The sequence below is a fragment of the Ursus maritimus genome, unplaced genomic scaffold, assembly GCF_017311325.1.
Source record: "Ursus maritimus isolate PB19 unplaced genomic scaffold, ASM1731132v1 scaffold_14, whole genome shotgun sequence".
Classification (NCBI taxonomy): Eukaryota; Metazoa; Chordata; class Mammalia; order Carnivora; family Ursidae; genus Ursus; species Ursus maritimus.
In genome coordinates, this window is record NW_024423786.1 from 36,400,496 (window position 1) to 36,423,667 (window position 23,172).

At 49.7% G+C, this 23,172-nt stretch overlaps 1 protein-coding gene across 3 annotated transcripts in view; it reads left to right on the forward strand.

Moving 5' to 3' along the window:
- The first annotated feature begins 11,865 nt into the window (after nucleotides 1-11,865).
- Nucleotides 11,866-23,172, forward strand: part of RFT1 (RFT1 homolog) — a 35,534-nt gene continuing 24,227 nt past the window's right edge. For 2 of the 3 annotated variants that reach the window (XR_571703.2, XM_008703666.2), the window contains exons 1-5: nucleotides 11,866-11,994; nucleotides 16,337-16,422; nucleotides 18,475-18,591; nucleotides 19,711-19,900; nucleotides 20,457-20,558. Coding sequence is in view for 2 of the 3 variants with exons in the window: in XM_008703666.2 (XP_008701888.1) it covers nucleotides 11,932-11,994; nucleotides 16,337-16,422; nucleotides 18,475-18,591; nucleotides 19,711-19,900; nucleotides 20,457-20,558 (558 nt within the window). In the remaining variant the exon portion in view is untranslated. Of the gene's footprint in view, nucleotides 11,995-16,330; nucleotides 16,423-16,750; nucleotides 16,830-18,474; nucleotides 18,592-19,710; nucleotides 19,901-20,456; nucleotides 20,559-23,172 lie in introns of those variants that run through there. The other variant, XM_008703667.2, reaches the window with a different exon arrangement.

Here is a 23,172-nt window from a genome sequence, read left to right on the forward strand (position 1 = left end):
TATGATATAACCCCATTTTACAGATGGGAAATGGAGCTTCGGAAGGCTTAGGTCACTCACCCAGGATCCTGGGTCCCTACGCTAAGATGCAGCTGTGCTATTTTACATTGATTCCCTCACAGCCCTGAGGTAGCGACGTGGAGAACACTTGGCATTCGCCATGTCAACATCAGGGGTTTCAAGTGTTCAAGAGTAACCCCAAAGGTCAGGGATTTTCCGTCATTTATAGCATGGCTGAGGCATGAATCTGAACCTTGCCTAGGTCAAGGCAGGTGGTGGGAGGCTGATTTGGAGGCTTAAGCAAAGCAGGCTGAGGTCTTTGCTAGCACCCTGTGGGAAGGCATGTGGGTTATCAGGCTCTGGGGTCAGGTTACCCCCCTCCCTACTACAGTTGCCTGACCTTGAGCCAGTGCCTTTATCTCCTCAGCTGTAAGATGAGATACATAATCCTGACTTTGATGGGTTCTTGCGAAGCTTATGATCACATATGTAAAGGTCCCGAAGGTTCTGGCACACAGTAGGGGCTGTGAGGACAGTGATGTTGATTGCGGCCCTGTAAATGGTGGACCCGTAAATACTCATGGCTACATGGCAGGCCCTGAGGCCTGTGTCAGAGGGAGCTCCAAGGGCAGGCAGGGTGATTCTAGGAGGCCAGAGCAGTGAGGAGGGTCCATGCAAGTGCAATGTGAAGGTCAGACAGGCAGGAGGGGCTGAGGTGTGTGTTCAGGGGCTCTGGCCTTTGGGATCCCAAGATGCCTGAGTGCAAATGGCAGCTCTGCCCCTTCCTGGTGGTATGAGCTTGTGCATGATACTTTAATGGGCCTCACTTTATCTATAAACTGGAGGCATCATCAATGCCCATTTCCGAAGGTATGTGGGGGAGGCGAAGTGCCTGGTATGTGCCTGGCACATGCTAAGTGCTAGCTAGGTCCACAGTCACTGTTACCCAACAGCTGTGCTTACTAGCATTGCCATGGCGGCCGGACAGGAGCTCCCGGGCGTGAGTAGAGGCTGACTGTCCTCCATGGCTCCAGCGGTGTTTCCTGGGCCCCGAGGCCTACTTCGCTTCTCAGCTTTGGCCTTCTCTGAGGGGGCATTCCTGAGGGGTTTCCCATCACTTCCCATCAGACTTGGGTAGGGGAGTGGCCAAGGCCTCCTGACCGGTGGCGCTTCCGACAGTTTCATGCACCCCTACAAGGCCGCGTAGGAAATGGGTCTGGATACCCCGCTGTGAGTAGCTGGCTCCCCTGCCCTGGCCTCAGCACTAATGTCACTCTGCAGAGGCCCTCCCTGACCACCCCACTGAAGCAGGCCTCCGATCCTATCACCCCGCCTCCCGGACTTCACCGCACTTACCGGGATCTGGAATTATCCCATCGACTTGGTTACCCGCTTGAGCTCTGCCTTTCCGCACCGGGGGGAATGCTCCTTGAGACAGAGTCTCACCTGTACCCTAGCTCCCAGTTTGCCGTGTGGCACTTAATAGGTACTTGGTAGACATTTGCTGCACGCAGGAGGGAGGGATGACCGGGGAGGTGGAAGGCGGTTCTTGGCGGGAGACACAAGAACCCTCGACAGAGACGAGAAGGCCTGAGTTCCCAGCCTCGCTCCTCCCCAGCTGTGCGACTCTGGGCCTCAGGCTCCCCACGCGTACCCTGGAGTCTTTGGTGAGAAGAGATCCGAGATCCTCTCGGGTTCCAACATTTCATGCCCCCAAGGGGTCCCTGCCAAGCTGCAACTCGGGGAAGCCGCCTCTGCCACTGGGTAACAGGAAGTGCCGATGACAAATGCAGCCGGGTCTATTCTGAAACATGGTCTTGGATTGGCTCTGTCTGAGCCATGAGTGACTAAGCCCAGAGAATTCTCCCCTTCCTCGGGGCCGCCTTCCATAGCACGTGACTTGGGGCACCCTCCCCACAGAAACACGTACACACACACACACACTCACATGCACATACAAGGTCATGCACACTCACGCGCACTCACACAATCTGCATGCACAGCTCTTACACCTGCATATGCACACTCACGGACGCCTGCTCACACACATACACCACCCAACACAGGTGAACCCTCGCCCACACATGTACTCTGTACCTTCTTGCTCAGACACATTCACACTCGCACATACACATGCATTGATGCTTACTCACACACTCACCCATGCCTACTCACACCTGCACACTCACTCACACACACACATTTACTGTCACACTCTTACTCATGCAGTCATGCACACCCTCCTTCAGTCACACACACAGGCACACACTCATACACAATCACACACACCCTCTATTGGACAAGCCCAACCCCCACCTGTCTGGCAGCTTGTCCTAGGCCCGCACGGGCCTGGCCTCGTCTGGTGGCTGCTCCCTCCTCTTTTCCCTCTTGGTTCTATTTATTTTCTTAGTCATGGTGAGCATATTTGGGGAAGGATCTATTTTCACCCTATCTGAAACATATTTCCCCTCGGCCGTGAGCTCTGCACATCAGTGAGAGAAGGCTCCAGCTGCCGTGGTGTGGCCCAGGAGGGCTGAGGCAAAGCCAGGATGGAGACCAGGGAGCCACAGAGGCCGGAGGGCTTCCTGGGATGGTCTTACCGCCCAAACAGGGGCCCCACCTCTGAAATTCTTTTTGGATGACTCTGAACCCAAGGCAGCTGCTCCCCACAGAGGCAACTGTGGCTGGGGGGGTCTGGCACCCCCTTTACTTCTTCCATTTGACCTGGGGGGGTCACTTGCTCCTTACCAACCTCTTCTTTCTTTCCCTTTCTTTCTTTCTTTCTTTCTTTCTTTCTTTCTTATTTCATTTATTTATTTGGGAGAGAGACACAGAGAGAGCACAAGTGGGGCTTTACACAGGAGGGGCAGAGGGAGAGAATCCCAAGCAGACTCTGTGCTCAGCACGGAGCCCAGTGTGGGGCTCCATCCCAGGACCCTGAGCTCATGACCTGAACCAAAGTCAGATGCTTAACCCACTGAGCCACCAGGCACCCTGTCAACCTCTCCTTTCTATAAGGGAGTCAAGCCTTCAGGGGTCATCTTGTCCTTCACAGTTTTCAGATGACAAAACAAAGAACACGAGTTATATTTAGGGGACATTTCCTCTGCCCCAACCTGTGTAAAGCCCTTTATATGCATCACTGCGTTTCAGCCTTGTAACCACCTTGAAAGATTGTGCTCTTACTCTCCTGTCTCACAGATAAGAAAACTGAGACTTGGGACGCCTGGATGGCTCAGTCGGTTGAGTATCCGACTCTTGATTTCGGCTCAGGTCATGATCTCAGGGTCATGAGATGGAGCCCCGCATTGGGCTCCGCGCTCAGTGGGGAGTCTGCTTGAGATTCTCTCCCTCTCTCTCTGCCTGTCCCTCCTGCTCATGCCCTCTCTCTCTTTCTCTCAAATAAATAAATAAAATCTTAAAAAAAAAAAGAAAACTGAGGCTCAGGGAGGTCAAGGAACACGCAGAACGCACACAGCAGTGGGCACAAGGCAGGGTCCTCTGTCTTCCTATTGCTCAGGCTTCAGTAGAACCCCAACTGCCACCAGCACTCACCCTGCAGCGTGGCCTGGAGATGGCCAGAGGCTCCGTGGCTGGCCCTGGTTGGGTAGTAGCAGGTTTAAATTGAAAATCCCCGAGGGAGCACACTCAGGGGGTACCTGCCACTCCCAGTCAGCTTCTGGCTGCACGGTATTGATCACGCTGGTGGCAGGTGTGGCAGGGCAGCCAACGGGCGGGGTAGCCCCTGGGCGGGTGCGTTATACAGACAAAGCCTCTGAAACCTGAGGCCCTAGTCCCATCTGTGCCTCCTCCCCTTTTCGGAGCCGTGTCCCTTACTTCACATACATGCTCCCATGCGACAGCCCTGGGAGGCAGGGCAGGGCAAGCTTTCAGGCCCCAAGCAGAGTCCCTAAGTATGTCAACACACAGAAGGTGCTCAGTAACTATTGGCTAAAATAAAAAGAATTTTAAAACGGGCAAAGGATTTGAACAGACATGCTTCCAAAAAAGACATGCAAATGGTCAATAAACACATGAAAAGATACTCAACAGCATGAGTCATTAGGGAAATGCAAATCAAAACAATGGCATACTGCTTGGTACCCGCTAGCGTGACGATGATGAAAACACGGACCATAGTAAATATCGGTGAGGGTGGAGAGACATCGGAGCCCTTCTCTACGACCGGTGGGGACATAAGAGAGTGCAGTCCCTGTGGAGAATAGATTAACACAGAGGTAGCACAACCTCACCCCTAGGTACCTATCCAAGAGAATGGAAAACGTAGATGTCCACACAAAAATCTTTATGCAAATGTTCATAGCAACAGTCTCCATTCCAGCCAAAAAGTGGAAACAACCCAAATCTCCACTGGGGGCTGAGTGCATGGACAGAATGTGGTCTAGCTCTATGGTAGACCAGCGTTCAGCCGTAAAGCCCGATGAAGTGCTGATACATGGCACAGCGTGGATGACTCATAGAAAACACTATGTTAAGGGAAAGAATCCAGGTGCAAAAGACCTCATTCTGTACGATTCCATTGATATGAATTGCCCAGAATGGGCAAATCCAAATAGACACAGAGTCGATTCTTGGTGTCCAGGAGCTGAGGAGCGAGAAAGGGGGGTGCCTGCTGATGAGCATGGGGTCTCTTGCGGGAGGGATGCAAATGCTCTGGAAAAGACCCTGGTCGGCAGTTGCACAGCTGTGGGCATGTACGAACACCCACTGAATTGTACGCTTTAGAAGGGGCGAATTTTATAGTACAGAATTATGAAAATAAATTATATTTAAAAATATTTAAAGAAGCCTAACAACAACAACAAAAAAGAGTCAAAAGAATCTCTGTGGGTGGGGGACGGAGGTCCAGGAAGATGCAGTGCTTTGCCAGGGCCACAGCGGGAAACGAGGTCAGCCCTGTTGTCACGAATCCAGTGGAAATGTCTCCGATAGTGCCTGCGTGTCAGACACGCTCCTTCCGTGTGCCGAGCAGTGTGGAGGCCTCTGCACACGTTATCTCATGTCATGGTAGGGATTCTCGTTACCCCCATTTTGCAGATGAGGAAGGGAGATTCAGAGAAGTGAAATGACTTGCCCGAAAGGCATTTGCCTTCGATCGGTCCATCTCCAAATGGTAGGGAAAAGGACTCTGCGAGACCCTTTGTTTGTTGTCTGTTTTGCTCTTTAACATGGCAACCTGGCACCCTGAATGCAAGAAGAAAGACAGGAATGCAAGGGGGCTGGTGCTGCAGCCAATAGGCTGCTGGGTCCCGGGGAGGGGACACTGGTCCCCGGTCTGGGATCCTGGCCTTTGGCAGGGGCAGGTGCTTCTAAGCAGCCTCCAAGAAACCAGCATAGTAGAGTCTGGGGCAACTCTCCACGCCGGGCCTCTGTTCAAAGAGCAGGGCATACAACATTGCTCAGGCTAGGGGCCTCTGCTGGCTCCAGTCCAAATTCTTTGGGGTTTTGGATAAACAAGGGCTGCCCCATTTCACCTCTGTGTGACCTTTCTACGTGTGTAGCCCTGGATTCCAAGAGCCAGGCCCCAGGGACAGTCCCTTCCCGCTTAGCCCATGAGTAGCCCTGAGTGTCTGTGCCATGGCCAGGCCAGCTGTATGCCACCAGGAGCTTCACGGATTGCTTAGCAGCCGCTTGTAGGAAATGGTAAGGGGGGGGCCCTCTGAGGTCCCGCAGCTTGGGCCTAGTCTTGGCTCTGCTACCTGCTGGTGGAGTAACCCTAAGCAATTCACTTTACTTTCCTGAGCCTCAGTTGCTCCATCTGTAAAATGGGAGGAATGACAAATAAGATTATGACATAACTAGGTCAAGCCCACCTCATAAGACTGATGAGAGGATGAACTGAGGTGCTGCGTGCAAAGTGGGGGCCTGACTCTACAACGTTAATCATTATTACACTTACGGGGGCGGTGGACCCGGGATCAGAAAGCCCAAGGGCTGACCCCCAGAGCAGCACACGTACCTGTACACTTACACAGTCCACACCTTCATGTCCTCACACGTTGCATGCTCTGCGCGTGACCATACCTTCACACTTTCGTGTCCACCCTCACACATGAACTCACAAGCACCGCCCATTCATGCGCGTGCGCACACACGGCCTCACGCAGACGTCAGAGATCTGTAGGCAGGGGCGCCTGGGTAGCGCAGTCGTTAAAGCGTCTGCCTTCGGCTCAGGGCGTGATCCTGGCGTAGGGGGATCGAGTCCCACATCAGGCTCCTCCGCTATGAGCCTGCTTCTTCCTCTCCCACTCCCCCTGCTGTGTTCCCTCTCTCGCTGGCTGTCTCTCTCTGTCAAATAAATAAATAAAATCTTTAAAAAAAAAAAAAAAGAGATCTGTAGGCAGACCCTGGCAAGCAGGCCTGCTCACACATGCAAATACACGCTCCCGTCCCCCCCACGCATATGAACACATGTAGCTGAATTTGTATCCATTCACACGTGTGTGCCCACATGCGTGAACTTGATCTTCTGGGAGCCAGCAGCCCAGCACTGGGGCCCAGACCAGTCGTAGAACTCTGCACTCTGGCGCAGTCAGAACCAATTCCTGGGTCCTCCAATGGGCTCGGCCAGTTCCCTCCTAGGAGCCCTCACCGCTACCGCTGTCTCTGCCCAGCATGGCCCTCTGTTTGACCAAGCCCTCTTGCCCGGTCAGGCACAGCTGAAAAACAGCCTCTGCAGGAAAGCTTCACTGACGCCCCAGCCCCAGACAGAAAGACCTGACGACTCCCCCTGAATTCTCCTGGCCCATTTTTTCCACCTCAGCCTGCCTGGTATCACTCTTGGGTTCTCCTGGAGAGGGACCCCGGGCTCTGAGAGCGCAGTGTCTGTGGCTCGTTCACCCTTGTGCCCCCGGCCAATGCACAGTACAGGGGATGGCTCCGACATGGAGGCTGCATTGAACTGAACCACACTGTGCATGTGATAGGTCACTCTCCTGTCTCTGCACAAGTCCATGTCCAGAGGAGCCAGCAGAGCCGTGGGCCTGCGGCCGCTCACCCTCAATACATGGGCAGACCTGGGGCCCCAGGGCTGCACTGTACACCCTTCCTAGCAGGGAACTTCCCCAAGGCCCTCACCCAGGCACTGCCTCCAGCTCCTACTGCCCTGACCACCGACCCACAGCCCAGTCGTGACAGCAAGACCCCTTGGAGGCTGGACAGGCCTGGGGGCAGATCTCAGGACTTGCTTTGCCAGCTTTAAGCAGACAGACTCCACTCATCAAAGGAGGTAGTTGTGGTTTTTTTTAAGATTTTATTTATTTGGGGTGCCTGGGTGGCGCAGTCGTTAAGTGTCTGCCTTCGGCTCAGGGTGTGATCCCAGTGCTCTGGGATCGAGCCCCACATCAGGCTCCTCCGCTAAGAGCCTGCTTCTTCCTCTCCCACTCCCCCTGCTTGTGTTCCCTCTCTTGCTGGCTGTCTCTCTCTGTCAAACAAATAAAATCTTAAAAAAAAAAGATTTTATTTATTTATTTGAGAGAGAGAGATGTAGCAAGAGAAAGCACAAGTGGGGAGGAGAGGAAGAAGCAGACTCCCTGCTGAGCAGGGAGCCCGACACGGGGCTCGATCCGAGGACCCTGGGACCATGACTGGAGCCAAAGGCAGACGCTTAATGGACTGAGCCACCCAGGTTCCCCAAAGGAGGCAGTTTTTGCAGGGTGCCTGAAGAAGTGCCCTCAGGCAGTGCTTCCCAGAGCCTGGTCCACTGCATCAGAACCGCCCAGGGTGCTCATTAATGTAACTTCCCAGGCCCATCCAACCTCTTGAATCAGAACCTCCGGTGGGGGGGAGCCCAGGAATCAGCATTAACAATAGACACTCTGGTTTAGTCCTGGTTTGGGGTCTGAGAGCCACACTGCCGGGGGCAAATTGCAGTACCATTTATTAGCCCTTGGGCAAGTCCCTTAACCTCGTCGAGCCTCAGTTTCCTGGTCCGTAAAATGGGGATAATCAGGGTGCCTACCCCTGGGGCTGCTGCAGGAGTAAAACGAGATCATGAAAGCACAGTGCCTGACACCGTGCCTACGTGGGCTCAGCAAATGTGAACTATGAGATGTGCAGCCGTGTTCTCACGCCCGGGGACTCCTGAGTGAGGGGCAGAGCCGTGACGTTCTCCTTCTGGGAGGGCCCCTGGGGGAGGTTCTTGGGGCAGCAGGGCCCTCGCCCAAGACACCCGCCACCTAGTGGCTGGTGCCTGGGACTGTGCGCAGCTCCGCCTCCTCCCCTCTGCTGAGGCCCAAGGCACCACTAGCCACAGCTCCCACCCTACCTCGCAAGCAGCCCGCTGGCAGCCCCCCTCCCTGCCCTGCTGCCTGGGGAGCCTAGCTGGCTTGGCGTCAGCCCTGGCACTCCCTCTAGCTTTGTAATAAAATAGTCTGCTTGGGTCAGCTTTCCTTGGCAAGGAGGCCACCTGGCACAGAAAGCAGGATGGAGGGGGGCAGCCTGGGGAAAGTGCTTTTTCAGTGACCACCAGTTATAGTCTGGTGTTCTCCAGGGATCACTGGTTCCCCACACCAAGTGACCCCCGGGGAAGAACCCTTCTCGTCTTCTCTTTTTCCCTAGTGCCTCATCATTCATTTATCCACGCAGTCATTCATTCAATATTCAAATGTCTACTGCATGTCAGGCGCCGGGGCTCGATAGTGATCACCAGGACGGACAAACTTTTTCTGTAAAAGGCCAGATAGTAGGTATTTTCAGCTTGGGGGGGCACACTATTCTGCTCTTGCAGCACGACCGTAGCTGCAGGCAGTATGCAGACAAGTGGGTGGATGTGGCTGGGCTCCGACACCACTTTATTGGTGGACCCTGGAATTTAAGTTCATATGCTTCTCATGCATCATCAAATATTCTTCTTTTGATTTTTTCTGCAACCATTTGAAAATGTAAAAACCGTTCTTAGCTCGAAGGCTGTACAAGACAGGCAACAAACAGCCAGCAGGCAGCAGTTCACCAGCCCTGAGCTTAGCCCTCTACACAAGAACTGTGGATTGTGCCACGCCCTGTGGGTACCAGCGCTCCTAGGAGAGGCAAGGCCTTTGGGGAGGCTCAGCAGGGAGGTGAGGGAAGCCTCCAAGCCCACTGCCGCTCGACCACTGCAGCCCTCCCAGAGTCCATCCCCTCGATGCCACATATGTTCTCTGTGGTTTAGATATGGGGACTCTTAGGTCTCCTTTGGGACCTGAACCTTTTTGAGGGCAGGAACGTCTTAAAGCATTTAGAGTCAGAAAGCACCTGGGTTCAAATACCATCTTGACTGCTCCCTAGCTGAATGACCTTGGGTGAGTCACTAATATCTCCGTTTTCATTGTCCTCATCTGTAATACCCATCCCAAGAATCGTTGAGGGGGATTAAAGGAGTTGAAACATGCATGGACAATGTACACACAAGAGTACCTACCATGGAGTTGGTGGTCAGTGCTCACTGACCCTCAGCACGGTTCCTTTCTCCACCCACCCCAGCACCCAGTATGGCTCTGAGCACAAAGTGCATGCTCAGTCTCTCCTTACTAAGTGCTAACCTCCAGAATGGGAGAAAAAGGCCCCCAACTCTGTGCCCAGGAACCCCTCCGAGTCTGTATCCTAGACTCCCCTGAGGCTTTGCTCTTTGGACTTAGCTTGCAGCATTTCCCTTTTGGCTTCTTTGCCCCCAGCAAAATGATCTCCTCGTCCCTCCTAGACCAGCCACTAGGATGCCCAGGGTTAGGAGTATGTGGACATGAAGAGCCCTTGGTTGGTTCTGCTTCAAGGACGAGCCATGGAGGAGGCGGCTGCTTGGCTGGGGATAAAGGGAGAGGTAGCCTACCTCACTTGCCAGCTCAAGGTCCATGGGGATGGGCAAGCGGCCCAGGTCAAGCCCTTGGGCATCTCAGCCGTTAGGCCAAATACATTAGGCTGACCCTCTAGCACTTTGCCCTCCTCTCTAGGTACACTTCTCTCCCAGGTGGTCACCTGATTTATCCTGCCTTCCGGAACAGCACGCCCCCTCCCCCTCCAAGAGCCTCTCTTCCCTTATCTGCTTTCATTTTATTCATAGCACTTATCACTGTGTGAAATTTTATTATTAGTACTGGTTCAGTCAATCTCCCTTCCACTAGATTTTAGGTTCCTGAAGGGCCAGACTTTTGTCTGCTTCCATTCTTATGATTACCCTCACAGAACAGATAGATAGAAAATATCTCCTAGTCAACAGATGAGCATACTGAGGTCACCAGGTTAGTGAGTAACAGAATGAGGATTCAGGGCCAGGTCTGTCTCATAGTCAAACACATTCTGAACCCCTACCATTAGACACAGCTTGATTAATCTGGCAAGATGGAGTGGGGGAGGAGAGGCCAAAGGCCTTGAGCCCTATAGTCTGTTTCCAGCAGCCATAGCAGCTGTAACAGGGTAGGAGGCATTTATGGAACTCCTAGGAGCCTTCTCCAGCACTGCTGCAGGAGGCAAAGCCAGGTGGGCTTCACTCTTGCCTTCTTGAAGCTCATGGTTGTTTCAGCAGAGATGCATATTCTAGCCTCTTCACTGCAAAGCAGATTGCGCTAGAAGCTATAAAGGTCACAAAGTGCTTTCCAGGTGCTTAGGCTGCTGTAACAACATACCAAGGACTAGGTGGCTTGAACAATAGGCATTTATTAATTGCAGTTCTGAAGGCTGCAAAGTCCAAGATAAAGTCCTGGCTGGTTTGTAGATGGCTGCCTTCTTGCTGTATCCTCCTATGGCAGAGAGAGAGCATTCCTCTCTATCTCGCCTCTTCTTATAAGGGCACTAACCCCATTCATGAAGGTACCATGCTCATGACCTATTACCTTCCAAAGGCCCCACCTCTATGTACCATCACATTGAGGATTAGGGCTTCAACATCAATTTAGGGAGGACACCAACATTCAGTCCATAGCAGGTGCTGACTGTAGTACTCAGGAAAGTCAGGACGACGGGGTCTGGGAGAGTGGTTGGTGGGGGATGCCATCAGGGAAGGCACTTTGGGCAGAGGGCAACAGGAATGAAAGCCAATGAGATAGGGCCTGTTTGAGGAATGGTGAGGGTTCTGAACGGCTAGGCCTGGAGAGTGTTAGGAAAGGGAAGTGATGGTGTGAAAGGTGGTTCAGAAGGTAGACTGGGGTCAAATCAGGGAAGGCCTAAAAGAGACTGGGAAAGTGGGCTTCCCACAACTGCATAGTAGATAAGAACAAGGACCCAGCAGCTGATGCTGTGTGTTGGGTGCTTTACGTTTTACAAAGCACTTCCCGACCATTCCTCTGCTCTGTCCTCACAACTGGTAGCATGTAGGCAAAAGCGGCAACTTTAGGATCTCAAGCCCAGGGTCGGCTCCACTCAGGAACAAGTTGTGCAGATTTGAACAGGTCACCTCACATCTCCAGGTCTCATCTTACTCATCTGACAACAGGGCCCAATTCTCAGCTCTTTAGGAAGGACTACACAAAACCACACACGTGAAAATGCTGATTTAACTTCCAGTCCTTCAGTCCTTTCTGTGTAAAATGCTGACCAATCCCGTCCTGCCTAATTCCGGGGACTGTGGCGCAACTTTCTAAACCAAGGCCAAACGGCAAGAATCTTACGAACGACGCCGGAGAAGTGGGTGTTTCTTGGTTGGTAGGCTGAGAGCCTCAGGGAAGGGGCTTTGGCTACTTTAACAGCTTCTCTTAACCTGTTTGGGAGGGAGAAGGGCAGGGACAGAGAGCTCACAAGCTCAACCCAAACGAGAGACGAGATGCGGCGCCGGCACACTGACGTCACTCAAGCCGGCCGCTTAAAGGACCAGAACCTCTCGTGCTCCGCCTCCGCTGCCCCAAGATCACCAATCAGAGGGCGGGCCTCTCCGTGACGCTCTCTCCTCGCGACGAGGCTGCTTGGCGGTGCGTTTCCTGGTGACCGAACCCGGGCGCCGAAGCTATGGGCAGCCGGGAGGTGCTGGGTCAAGCGGCCCGCCTGGCCTCCTCGGGTCTGCTCCTGCAGGTACTCTCTGCCCGCCGGCCCCAGCCCGACCTGCAGCCGGAATGCGCGGGGAGGCGGACCTGGGGTCCTTGAGTGCGCGCCCCGGGGCACACCGAGTCCCAGCGTGGACCCTACTTACAGAGGGGTTGGACAGGAGGCGGTGGCGGCGGCGAAGGGGCGCCTGGGCCTGGAGTGCAGAGCTCTGGCTGGGAGGCTGCAGACAAGTCACTTTCGTTCTGAGCGTTGTATTTCCCATATGGTAGTAGGCGACGGGTCAGGTGGCAGGGGTGCCTTTGGTGCTCTAGTATCTGATGCTTTCGAGGGAAGGAGTTCACTTTCTCCGTGCCCCACCGCTGACCCTCAGACACCGTTTTCAAGCGCTCTGACTCCCACTGAGTTCAGAGAGACAGTATGACATAACTAAGAAAAAGATACCTAGGTGTAGGAATCGTGGTTCTGCCTTATGCTTGCTCTATGACCCAGGACAGAGGACTTATGCTAAGCCTCAGCTCCTCATCGGAAAATTGGGGTCATAAGAGTATCTAGCTCATAAAGTCCCTATGAGGCTTGACTGGAGTCATTCAGATAATTGTACTTAATGCTGTACTTGACTCTTTGTATGCACTTAGTAAATATTGGCTGCATTTTCCTTCTGGCTATGTGACCTCGGATAAGTCACTTCCCCTTCTTGGCCCTAATTTTTATCATCTGTCAGATAAGGTACATGCCAATTGGTCCAAATGGTCTCTAAATACTCTTTTAACCCCAGGAGCTGGTCATTCTAAGTCAAGCGGCTCAATTTTTCTGTGTTGCACTCTTGAACCATTCAGCTCTTACTCAGAAGAGTCCTGAATCCACCCTCCCCCTTATTTTACAGGCAGCGTTTCACTTGGATATTACAAGAGAGAACCGGGCACACTTAAGGTCGTTTAGTCCTCGTTACTTGGCAGATCCCTGGCCTTGTGAAAAATCGCTTTACTTTGAGCATCAGTTTTCCTCATCTTAAATGAGAACAATAATGCAACCTCCTAGGGTCATTAGCAAGATTAGATGGCAGGACTGTTAAGTGCCTGGCTCATTATAAGTACTTAGTAAATGTTAGGTATTTTTATTATGGTAATAAGGATTTTTTAAATGGTCATTATAGAGATGAAATGATATAATCACATAAAACATGTAGAAGAGTTCCTTGCACAAGATACGTGCTTAGTAAACATTCACCTAACCCTGAAGTAGATGAACCCTGAGTTTACCGAGGTTTTTCCTTCTATTCCACAACACAAATAACTGAGTTCAGTGCTTTATCCACAGTGCTGATTGTTCAGGCTTTGATGATACCACCCAGATTGGCTTCATTAAAAAAAAACAGACCACATCTAAGCAGAAAATACAATGGACTAGGAGTCAGGTGGCCTACCTGTAAAGTGAAGCTGGGTCATATGATTGTTGTGTGACACTGGGCAAATGTCTTTGCTCTGAGTCTTAACTTGCTTCCTGTGCATTCACCACGTTGCTCTGAAGGGTCAAATGATTAACAGTTGTGCAAGACCTTTTTTTAAACTGCAAAGCCCTTGAGGGAGGTGGGTGGGGGATGGGCTAGATGGGTGATAGGTATTAAAGAGGGCCCTTGTGATGAGCACTGGGTGGTGTGTGTAGGGGATGGATCGCTGAATTCTACTCCAGAAACCAATATTGCATTGTGTTAACTACGATTTAAAAAAAAACCCACAATATATATATGATGCATGTAATAAATCCCTCATTTTTAATATAAAAAAATAAACTCTAAAGTCCTTTACAAAGTTAAATGAAGATTGTGTTGCTAATAAGGGCCACTACGTGGAGCAAATACCGCATAGCATGAGCAACTTCAGAGCTTCATTAACTCAACCCTTTCTTCAAACCAGTTAGGAGATAGGGATATAGCCTGAGACATTTTCTTAGACAATGATAACTTTGACTTTTATTTTATTTATTTATTTTTTAAAGATTTTATTTATTTATTTGACAGAGAGAGACACAGCCAGGGAGAAAGGGAACACAAGCCGGGGGAGTGGGAGAGAAAGAAGCAGGCTCCCAGCAGAGCAGGAAGCCCGATGTGGGGCTCGATCCCAGGACCTTGTGACCATGCCCTGGGCCGAAGGCAGACACTTAACGACTGAGCCACCCAGGCACCCCTAACTTTGACTTTTAAGTTAGCGTAAATGTGTGCGTCATTTGAAAACTATAGCCATAATCTAGGCTTCCTGAGTGTTTTAATTCCTGTATGTTTAATCTTGTATGCGTTCTCAAATTACAATGCAGACATTTCAGGTAGCTTTGCAATTAAGTTGTATTCTGCAATAATTCGAGAGCTTATTCTCTGTCTTAATTCTGAGCTGGTCATCATGAAAGTATTAATGTCTTTCATTTGTATGTATTTTTCAAAAAATGCTTTCACCTTCACGATCTTGTTTGATCCTTGTTACCAACACTATGAGATAGGTAGCCTCACCACACAGGAGGAAATTGAGACTCATAGCTATGAGTTAGGAGATGATGGGTTTAACAGCTAAAGGATAATTTGAGACTCTGAGCCGAGCGCTTTTTCCATTCAGGACTCCATGAATTGGCTTCGAACGTCTAAGATTGAGCCAAGAATTTGGTATATATGTATCTGCATGTTTCCAAGGAGAGCTACAGAGCTTTCAGCAGACTCTCAAAAGGCCACCTTTGACTCCATAAAGGTTAAGATGGTTATGTCTTGGCTTTGGAGACCTTGTTGCTCCGTGACACCCTAGGGTTACAGACACTGACAGTGTTACACTGTACTGTCTGTTTTTGGTCATACCTTTTACCAGAGATTTTCAAGCCGTCATGGCCCATTGACATATTTTGATTGAATCTTTCAAATTTCAGCTGTTGAGGGATGTCTGGGTGGCTCAGTCAGTTAAGCGTCCAACTCTTGATTTTGGCTTTCAGGGTTGTGAGATCGAGCCCTGTGTCCGGCTCCATGCTGGGTGTGGAGCCTGCTTAAGATTTTAAGATTCTCTCTGTCCCTCTCCCTCTGCTCCCTTCTCTTTCCCCCACCCCCACACAAGGGCGTGGGTGCTCTTTCTCAAAAAAAAAAAATGACCAAATTGCAGCTGTTCACAGGTAACTCTGAGAGTCATTTGTCATTTGCTGTGGAGCGCACTTGAGTTACACCTGCCGTGCTGCCTGGATGCAGAGGGGGGCTGAGGTTTGCACCTGGTCAACGTCCCCATTTAGCATCCCCACTTAGCACCCTGTTCTTCTCTGTCTCCTGGAAGAATTCTTTGCTCAGATAGTTTTCTTGAATTGACAGGTTTGAAATCTTGGGATATATCCCCTTCGAATGGCAATAGCTGGACTCTGTCTCCCTTTCCCCATTTTTTTTTTAAGATTTATTTTATTTATTTGACAGAGAGAGACAGCCAGTGAGAGAGGGAACACAAGCAGGGGGAGTGGGAGAGGAAGAAGCAGGCTCCCAGCAGAAGAACCTGCTGTGGGGCTCGATCCCAGAACTCCGGGATCACGCCCTGAGCTGAAGGCAGACGCTTAACGACTGAGCCACCCAGGCGCCCCTCCCTTTCCCCATTTTATATTATCTTATTGTTTGCCGTTATCATTTACTGCAAGTTACTTCACTGTGTGTCAATGGTACTCAAAAATTGTTTTAAGGATTTTATTTTTAAGTAATCTCTATACCCAGCTTGGGGCTCAAACTCATAACCCCAAGATCAAGTGTCACATGCCCCACTGACTGAGCCAGCCAGGCGCCCCTGTACTCAAATTAAAAAAGTTTTTTTTCAACTCCTCTCAGGAAAGTGGCAAATATGTAGTAAATACAGCCTTTTTTCTTTTCTAATTGGAAAAACAAGTTCAAAGAGATTAAATGTTATTATCAGAATCCCCAGATATTACTAGGCAGAGAAGAAAGAGAAATTAGACCCTGGGATTCCTAGAGATTCTGCCATAGCCTGTGGGCTCTCACTTGCTAAGTGTGTGCTATTTCTAAACAGGTTCAAGGGAGGGCCAATGTGAAGCATTAACTAGAATTTTCTTCTTCTGGAGTGCTTAACTTTGAACCCGAAGAAATTCACTGAATATGTCAGGGCCTCCCTCTTATCAGAAAATTAGCCTTCCAAGTGCCTTTGTGGGTTCTTTGACCATCGCACAGGAGTGCCGAGGGACCCCAAGGCATGAAATTTCAGAAGAAATGCAGACGGGTGGCATGTTTTTGAGAGGGCAAAGCTGCCGTATGTCGGTATGTTATTAGGAAGAAGAGCCACGTTGTTTTCGTTTCACAAATAAATATTCCCAACATAATTCCCTCTCATGTAATTTTCCTCTTTTTCTGTAGGTGTTGTTTCGATTGATCACCTTTGTCTCGAATGCATTTATTCTCCGCTTCCTGTCAAAGGAAACCGTCGGCATAGTGAATGTAAGGTAAGAAGGCACGTGCCCTGGCATTGCCCACAGCTCACATCCCTAGGCCGGGCCCCTGTGTGTCGGCCTCGGGTTTTAGAAGCATGGACCTTTCCCAGAAGCGGAGTGTTTTAGCGGGGGCTGAGGAAGAGCACGCCAGGATAGGGGAATGAGCTTGCGATGTTGCTTTTAATGGCCCCATGGAGTGTTTTCCATTAGCGGCCTCCAAATGCACACTTCTCTGCCGGCTGTTCCGGTTTGCCTACTCTGAGAACCCAGGAGAGGAGTGGGAGTCGTTCCTTGCAAACCCTGGCTCAGGTGTGATCCTGTGTTCTCGTCCTGCTGACAGCGCAGGAGGCAGGGATTCTGCAGTGCATGCGGATGTGCTTCGTAATTGCAGGGCTGGAGCCGGCCGCCTTCCCTCCTTGGTGAGTTTTATAATCGGAAAATGGTAGTTAGGGTGAGAGCTGGAGTCCTTGTCATGAGTCCCTCGGCGCCTCTTAGAAAGCTGCCTTGCTTTGTCTTTTAGACTCCATTTTGTTTCTTCTGCTCTCCTTTCTGCTCAAGGGCACCCACACGTGTTCTGTATTCACAAATGACACAAAAGTGTATGAAGTGATGGGAGTGCTCAGAATAGCTCAGCTTCTCAGGTGGATCTTCACGTCCTGATAAACAAGACAGTGTGTTCCAGACAGCGTTTCACATCGAATACCCACCAGACATATGCTCTGGGCTCTGTTCTCAGAGCTTGGAGGAGGTTCCCAAACTTGGACGGGCAAAGGAATCATCTGGGGAGTTTTGCACTAGGTGGGACTGAGGAGGGGCCCAGGAATCAGTATTTTGACAAGCTCTTTGGGTAATTTTAAAGTAGGGACCATACTTTGAGAAATACTGTTTTAAAAGCGGGAAGAGGGGTGCCTGGCTGCTCAGTGGGTGGAGCACATGACTCTTGATCTTGGGGCTGTGAGTTCGAGCCCTATGTGGGCTGTAGAGATTACTTAAAAATAAAATCTTCAAAAAAATTTTTAAAAAGGGGGCACCTGGGTGTCTCAGTCAGTTAAGGGTCTGCCTTCAGCTCAGGTTATGGTCCTGGGGTCCTGGGATAGAGCCCCGTGTGGGGCTCCCTGCTCAGCAGAAAGTCTGTTTCTCCCTCTGCCCCCTCCCCCTGCTTGTCCCTCTCTTTTTCTCTCTCAAGTAAATAAATAAATCTTCAAAAAAATTTTTTTTTAAAGCAGGAAGGAAGAGGACCAAATCTCCTCTTAGGTGCTCAGATTTGAAAACAGTTTGGGCCTCTTGCCATCTGGTCTCCTCCAGATTGGCAGGTCTCTGCTTTGACAACCATGGTGTGGCCTGCCCCCTACTTAACATATGGTTCAGTCTCCTCATTGGCAGTGACAGACGGAAGCACTGGGTAGCAGCATGATCCTTGGACAGCCTCAGACAGACCTTAACCCTGGGCTGTCCCCGCTCTGGCTTCATCAGCCACAGCCTGTTGATGAGGGAAAACCTCAGCTACCACTCACCCAGGTGCAGGAGGGTCCACGTAGGTACTGGCCACCCGGGAAGTATGCAGACAAGCCTTGCTGACCTGGGTTGCAGTGACCTCTGTAGCAAGTCTGTTGCCTGTCCTGAGATGCTTTTGGCCAGAGCTTCCACTCAGTAGAGCCTCAGCTTCTCTTACAAGAACTGATGGGTCACCAGTCTCAGGGTGACCAAGAGGTCCCCTTGCTGTGTGCAGTCATATCTTGTCCTTTTCTCCTCCTTATGGTCAGAGCCACACCTCTGCCTCCAGCTGTGAAGCATTAGGTTTTGGGGGCCACTGTGGCAGTGTCTGTCCTGGCATAATGCTCTGTGGGCACACTCTCAGGTGTCCCTTGTTCAGTTCCTAACTCTGTCGTTCACGTGGACCAGGTTAGTACGGGGCTCTGTCGGAACTCACGGCCCTTCACATCACCACCAGTGATTTATGCCCCAAGACTTTGTTTTCCCGTCACTGGCAAAATCTCAGAAATTCTCTCCGTGAAAAAAAAAAAAAAACTAGAGTCATTATCGATGTCTGCTTTTCCTTTACAGGCTAACACTGCTGTACTCGACCACCATCTTCCTGGCCAGAGAGGCCTTCCGTAGAGCGTGTCTGAGTGGGAGCGCCCAGCGAGACTGGAGCCAGACCTTCAACCTCTTGTGGCTAACGTGAGTTGTGCTCCGGCAGGAGACGGTACGAAAGCAAGTGCCCTAAGTCTTATAGGTGAAACAGCAACCCTTGCCCCAAGCTGAATTGTCTCCAGCTTTGGTTTCATGGGGGGCTTCTGGGGACTGGGTATGGGACGGGAGGGAGAGGGCGTCCATGTGGAAGGAGTTTGTTGGCTGTTTTCTCTGTGGATGGCCAAGAGCTCCGAGTGGGGGTTTCGGGCCAGGTTTCTAGCCCCGTGTCTACCCTCTTGGGAAATTGTTTCTGCCATTCCTGATGCCCATTCTGGGCCCCGCTGGGCCTGGGCCATCTCCTTTATTCCTAATCTTCCCCCCTGTAGTCTTTTCTGAGCTTTTAACAACCACTTAGTATTTTTTGAAAGCCTTTTAGGGCTTTCATTATATCTTTCTTCAATTTTGTTAGGTTGATTTGAGTTCTGAGCCTTTTAGAATATTCTTGAAGGCCAAGTCCATCAGCTAAAACTTGTAATGGCTCCTCTGCAGTTAGATCCCTGCAGGGAGGGCTGGTGCTTGAGGTTTTTGCTCAGTGCCGCCTTACATAACTTCTTCTTGCCTCATGGAAATGACTGTCATGAGGCTGGTACGTGTTCATTTTATTTGAGTTAACTACTCAGTCATATTGAAGTGCTCTGTGGTGCACATGCAAAGGGACATTGTGCACTGGACTGTTGCTTAGTTGGGTGCAAGAACCAACTGGATACCGTCTTTAAGTCATTCGAGGTGCAAACAACAGGCATGTACTTTCCAGCAAATTTGCTTATCTCGTCAGCTTAACACAGTGGATAGGAGTGCAGGGTTTGGCGTTAGATGGGGATCGGGTCCTGCTTCTGCCCTTGACCAGCTGTCCATGACCTTGGCCAGATTACCCAGTGTTTGTCATCAGTCTTAGTTCCTCATCACTTAAATGGGGATAATGACAGGATCATTGTGAGGTGTCCAAGAGGTAAAGGGGGTGGATCCGAGTGTCTGGTGTGTAGGAAGTGCCTTGATAAGTGGTAGCTGTTTTTATGATTATATTTCCTTTCTGTTCAGTGTTACTATTTTAATATATATTTATTTTTATATTTAGCATATTAAAAAACATTTTTTTCCCTTTTCTAGAGTCCCCCTGGGTGTGTTTTGGTCCTTGCTCCTGGGCTGGGTGTGGTTACAGTTGCTTGAAGTGCCTGACCCTAATGCCGTCCCCCACTATGGAACTGGAGTGGTGTTGTTTGGCCTTTCAGCCGTGGTAGAGCTTCTGGGAGAGCCCTTCTGGGTCTTGGCACAAGCACAGATGTTTGTCAAACTCAAGGTCAGTGTGCCTTCTGCTTTGATGAAAAATGTGAAGAATAAGGGAAAGAGTTTTCTAGGAGTGAATGATTTTTTTCAGAGTTGCATCTAAAAAGAAATTTGGAAAAAGGTAACATGATCGGTCACGTTCATTCCCTTGAAATTTGGCAGATGGGTTGGGCTTAAGTTTACCTCTGCTGTACTATTAATGCATAATAGGTTTACTAATAGACAAGTTATTAATCTAGATAAGAATGTAAGGGCTGTAAAGATTTTTCAGATTTTTCTAGTGATTCTGTTTTTAATTGTATACTAATATTAACTTTTCATCTTTCAAAATTTGTAATTTGATATGTACAAAAGAATATATAGCATATGTATGAATCTTAAAACAGGATAGTATACTGAAGATCCATGAACTTACCGTCCAGCCCAACTAGAACATTATCGGTGCTGGATCTAACCCTGTGCCCCATCCTCGTTGCCAGGGTAACCACTATCCCAGTTTCCTATCTGTCATTCCTGTGCATCTTTAGTTTTTAATAACGTAACGTGCACCCTTTACCATGTTTCTGCAGGTGATTGCCGAGAGCCTGTCCGTCATCCTCAAGAGTGTCCTGACAGCTTTTCTTGTGCTGTGGTTGCCTCACTGGGGGCTATACATTTTCTCTTTGGCCCAGGTAAGAGTTACGGCTTTTCACTTTTGTTTAATCGATGTTTCTCCATTTGATTTTTTTCTTCTTGTTCCCATTACTGTGTGGTTTACATTTGCAGTACTCATGCATGTGAGGCAGGCTGGAAGCTCTAGAAAGATGTTCTTGATAGCGCTTGTCCTTTGGCTGTCCATCCTGTTCCACGTCCCCAGGGGCCTGGTGAGGACCCCACACTAGGCCTTGCTGTCAAACATAACGACTCCTTTAGATGTTCTGTGGTCAAGCCCATACCAAACTCATCTTTGATTGTCTTACTGTCTAATGGAGGAGGGAAAAAAGCAGTAAGGGGGTAGGGTGGGAATCGAATTGTATGTGTGTGATTTTCCCTGGATTTCAATCAGGTGTTTTCAGAATAGGAGGAAACTCTGCCAAGCCTGTTTGGAACTTGCACTGCAATCTCACACAATGCAGAGGCACAGGAACCAAGTCCTGGCAGGCACGCTCTCACTTCCGGCAGGTCTGGCCTCGTTGCCATCCCGTGTTCTAGTTCTAGTTCATATCCCTAGCTCCAATGAAAGTACAACTAGAGTACAGTGCTCATTTTAAAAACGAAACCAAAGATCACATAGTTACTGGAACAGCTTATAGTACGAAGCAGTTTGTTATTTTTCTTAATGTATACAAATGTAAGTTAAAAGTTTTAGTAGCGGTTTATGGGAAAGTCTTTCCCATGTCCTGAGCAAAAACTACAAGTATTTTTGTGAAACACAGAAAAAGTAGATTTCAAATCGATATTATAAGAATGAGAAGTGCCTCCTAAAAGCAGCTCGCAAATAGTTGTGTATCTTAGAGGAGTTATTTGTGATCATTTTTGCCGTGTTTTATGAGATCTGGAACTACAGTTCTCCGCATTCATCATGTTTTTGATACACTCTCCCTAATAGGACAGGAGGCCTTGGAGATGCCCAGTTATTGGTTGACTCCTCTTGGGAAGGACACTTGGCATTATGACTTTCTGATGCTCCCACCCAGGATACATCCTGGGTCAGCAAGGCCCATTCTGAGTTTATTTGCTTTCTTTTTTTTTTTTTAAGATTTTATTTTATTTATTTGACAGAGAGAGAGACAGCCAGTGAGAGAGGGAACACAAGCAGGGGGAGTGGGAGAGGAAGAAGCAGGCTCCCAGCAGAGGAGCCTGATGTGGGCTTGATCCCAGAATGCCGGGATCACGCCCTGAGCCAAAGGCAGATGCTTAACAACTGAGCCACCCAGGCACCCCTGAGTTTATTTGCTTTCTTATTAAAGACTTCAGAGAGCTCTTCTCTGGTACATTCTTTGTCAGTGTCTTTGTGAGAGGTCTAAGAGGCAACAGCACCTCATATCATCAGGCGATCCCCACCAGGGCTCTGGGATTCCCCTTTGTCCAGCCCACCTCCAGGCTCCTCCTTACACAGCCCCTTACCACATGACATCATATATCGAATAAAGGGGTCACTCTAGAATATATAAAGAATTCTTACAATTCAACAACAAAAAGACAGAGTACCCAAAAAGGGGGCAAAGGACCTCAGTAAACATCTCTCCAAAGAAGATATCCAAACAAATAGCCAATAAGCACATGAAAAGATGCTCCATTATCATCCATTATTAGACCAATGTGAATCAAAACCACAATGAGATACTGCTTTACGCCTGTTAGGGTGGCTGTTATCAAAAAAACCAGAAAATAACAAGTGTTGACATGGATGGGCAGAAATTGGAGCTCTCACATGTCGCTGGTGGGAATGTAACATGGTGCGGCCACTGTGGAAACGAGTTTGGCAGTTCCTCGAAAAGTTAAATATAGAACTGACGTATGCCCAGCAATTCTGCACCTAGGCACATACCCAGAAGATTGAAAACGTGTTCAAACAACTTGTACACAGTTGTTCACAGCAACACTATTCACCACAGCCAAAAGGTGCAAACAAGCCAGATGTCCGTCACCTGATGAATGGGATGAACAAAATGTGGCGTATGTGTGCGGTGGAATATTACTCAGCCATGACAATGACAGCTGCCATGGCACGATGAACTTGGAAACCATTATGCTAAGTGGGCGAAGCCAGACACAAAAGGCCACCAATTGCATGATTCCATTAATATGCTGTGTGCAGAGGAGGCAAGTCCATAGAGACAAAGCTGGTTTTGATTGCCAGGGTGTGGAGGAGCGGAGAGTGACCGTTTAATGGACGCAGAATTTCCTTTTGGAGTGATGGAAGTGTTCTGGAATGAAATAACGGCAGTGGTTTTACAACAATGTGCATGTACTAAAAGCCACTGCGTTGTATGTTTTAAAATGGTTAAAATGCTCGGTGTTATGTGAATTTTTCTTCCATAGAAAGGGGGAAGGATCACGTAGTTAGGGCGCCCGGCATGAAGGCTACCTGTGGATTGTTACTGTTTCCCCAGGCGCTGGGCTGTGGGAAGATGAGGGGAGGTGGGGAAGGGAGTCCTCTTGTGGTTTGGCTCACGGCAGAGCTGCTGTGTCTTCTTACAGGGCTTGAGGCGTGAAAGAGGACGGTGGATGGTGGGCTCCGTGCTCAGGCACGGATAAGGGTGGAGAGCCGCGGAGCCCGAACCCACTGAACAAGGCTTCCCT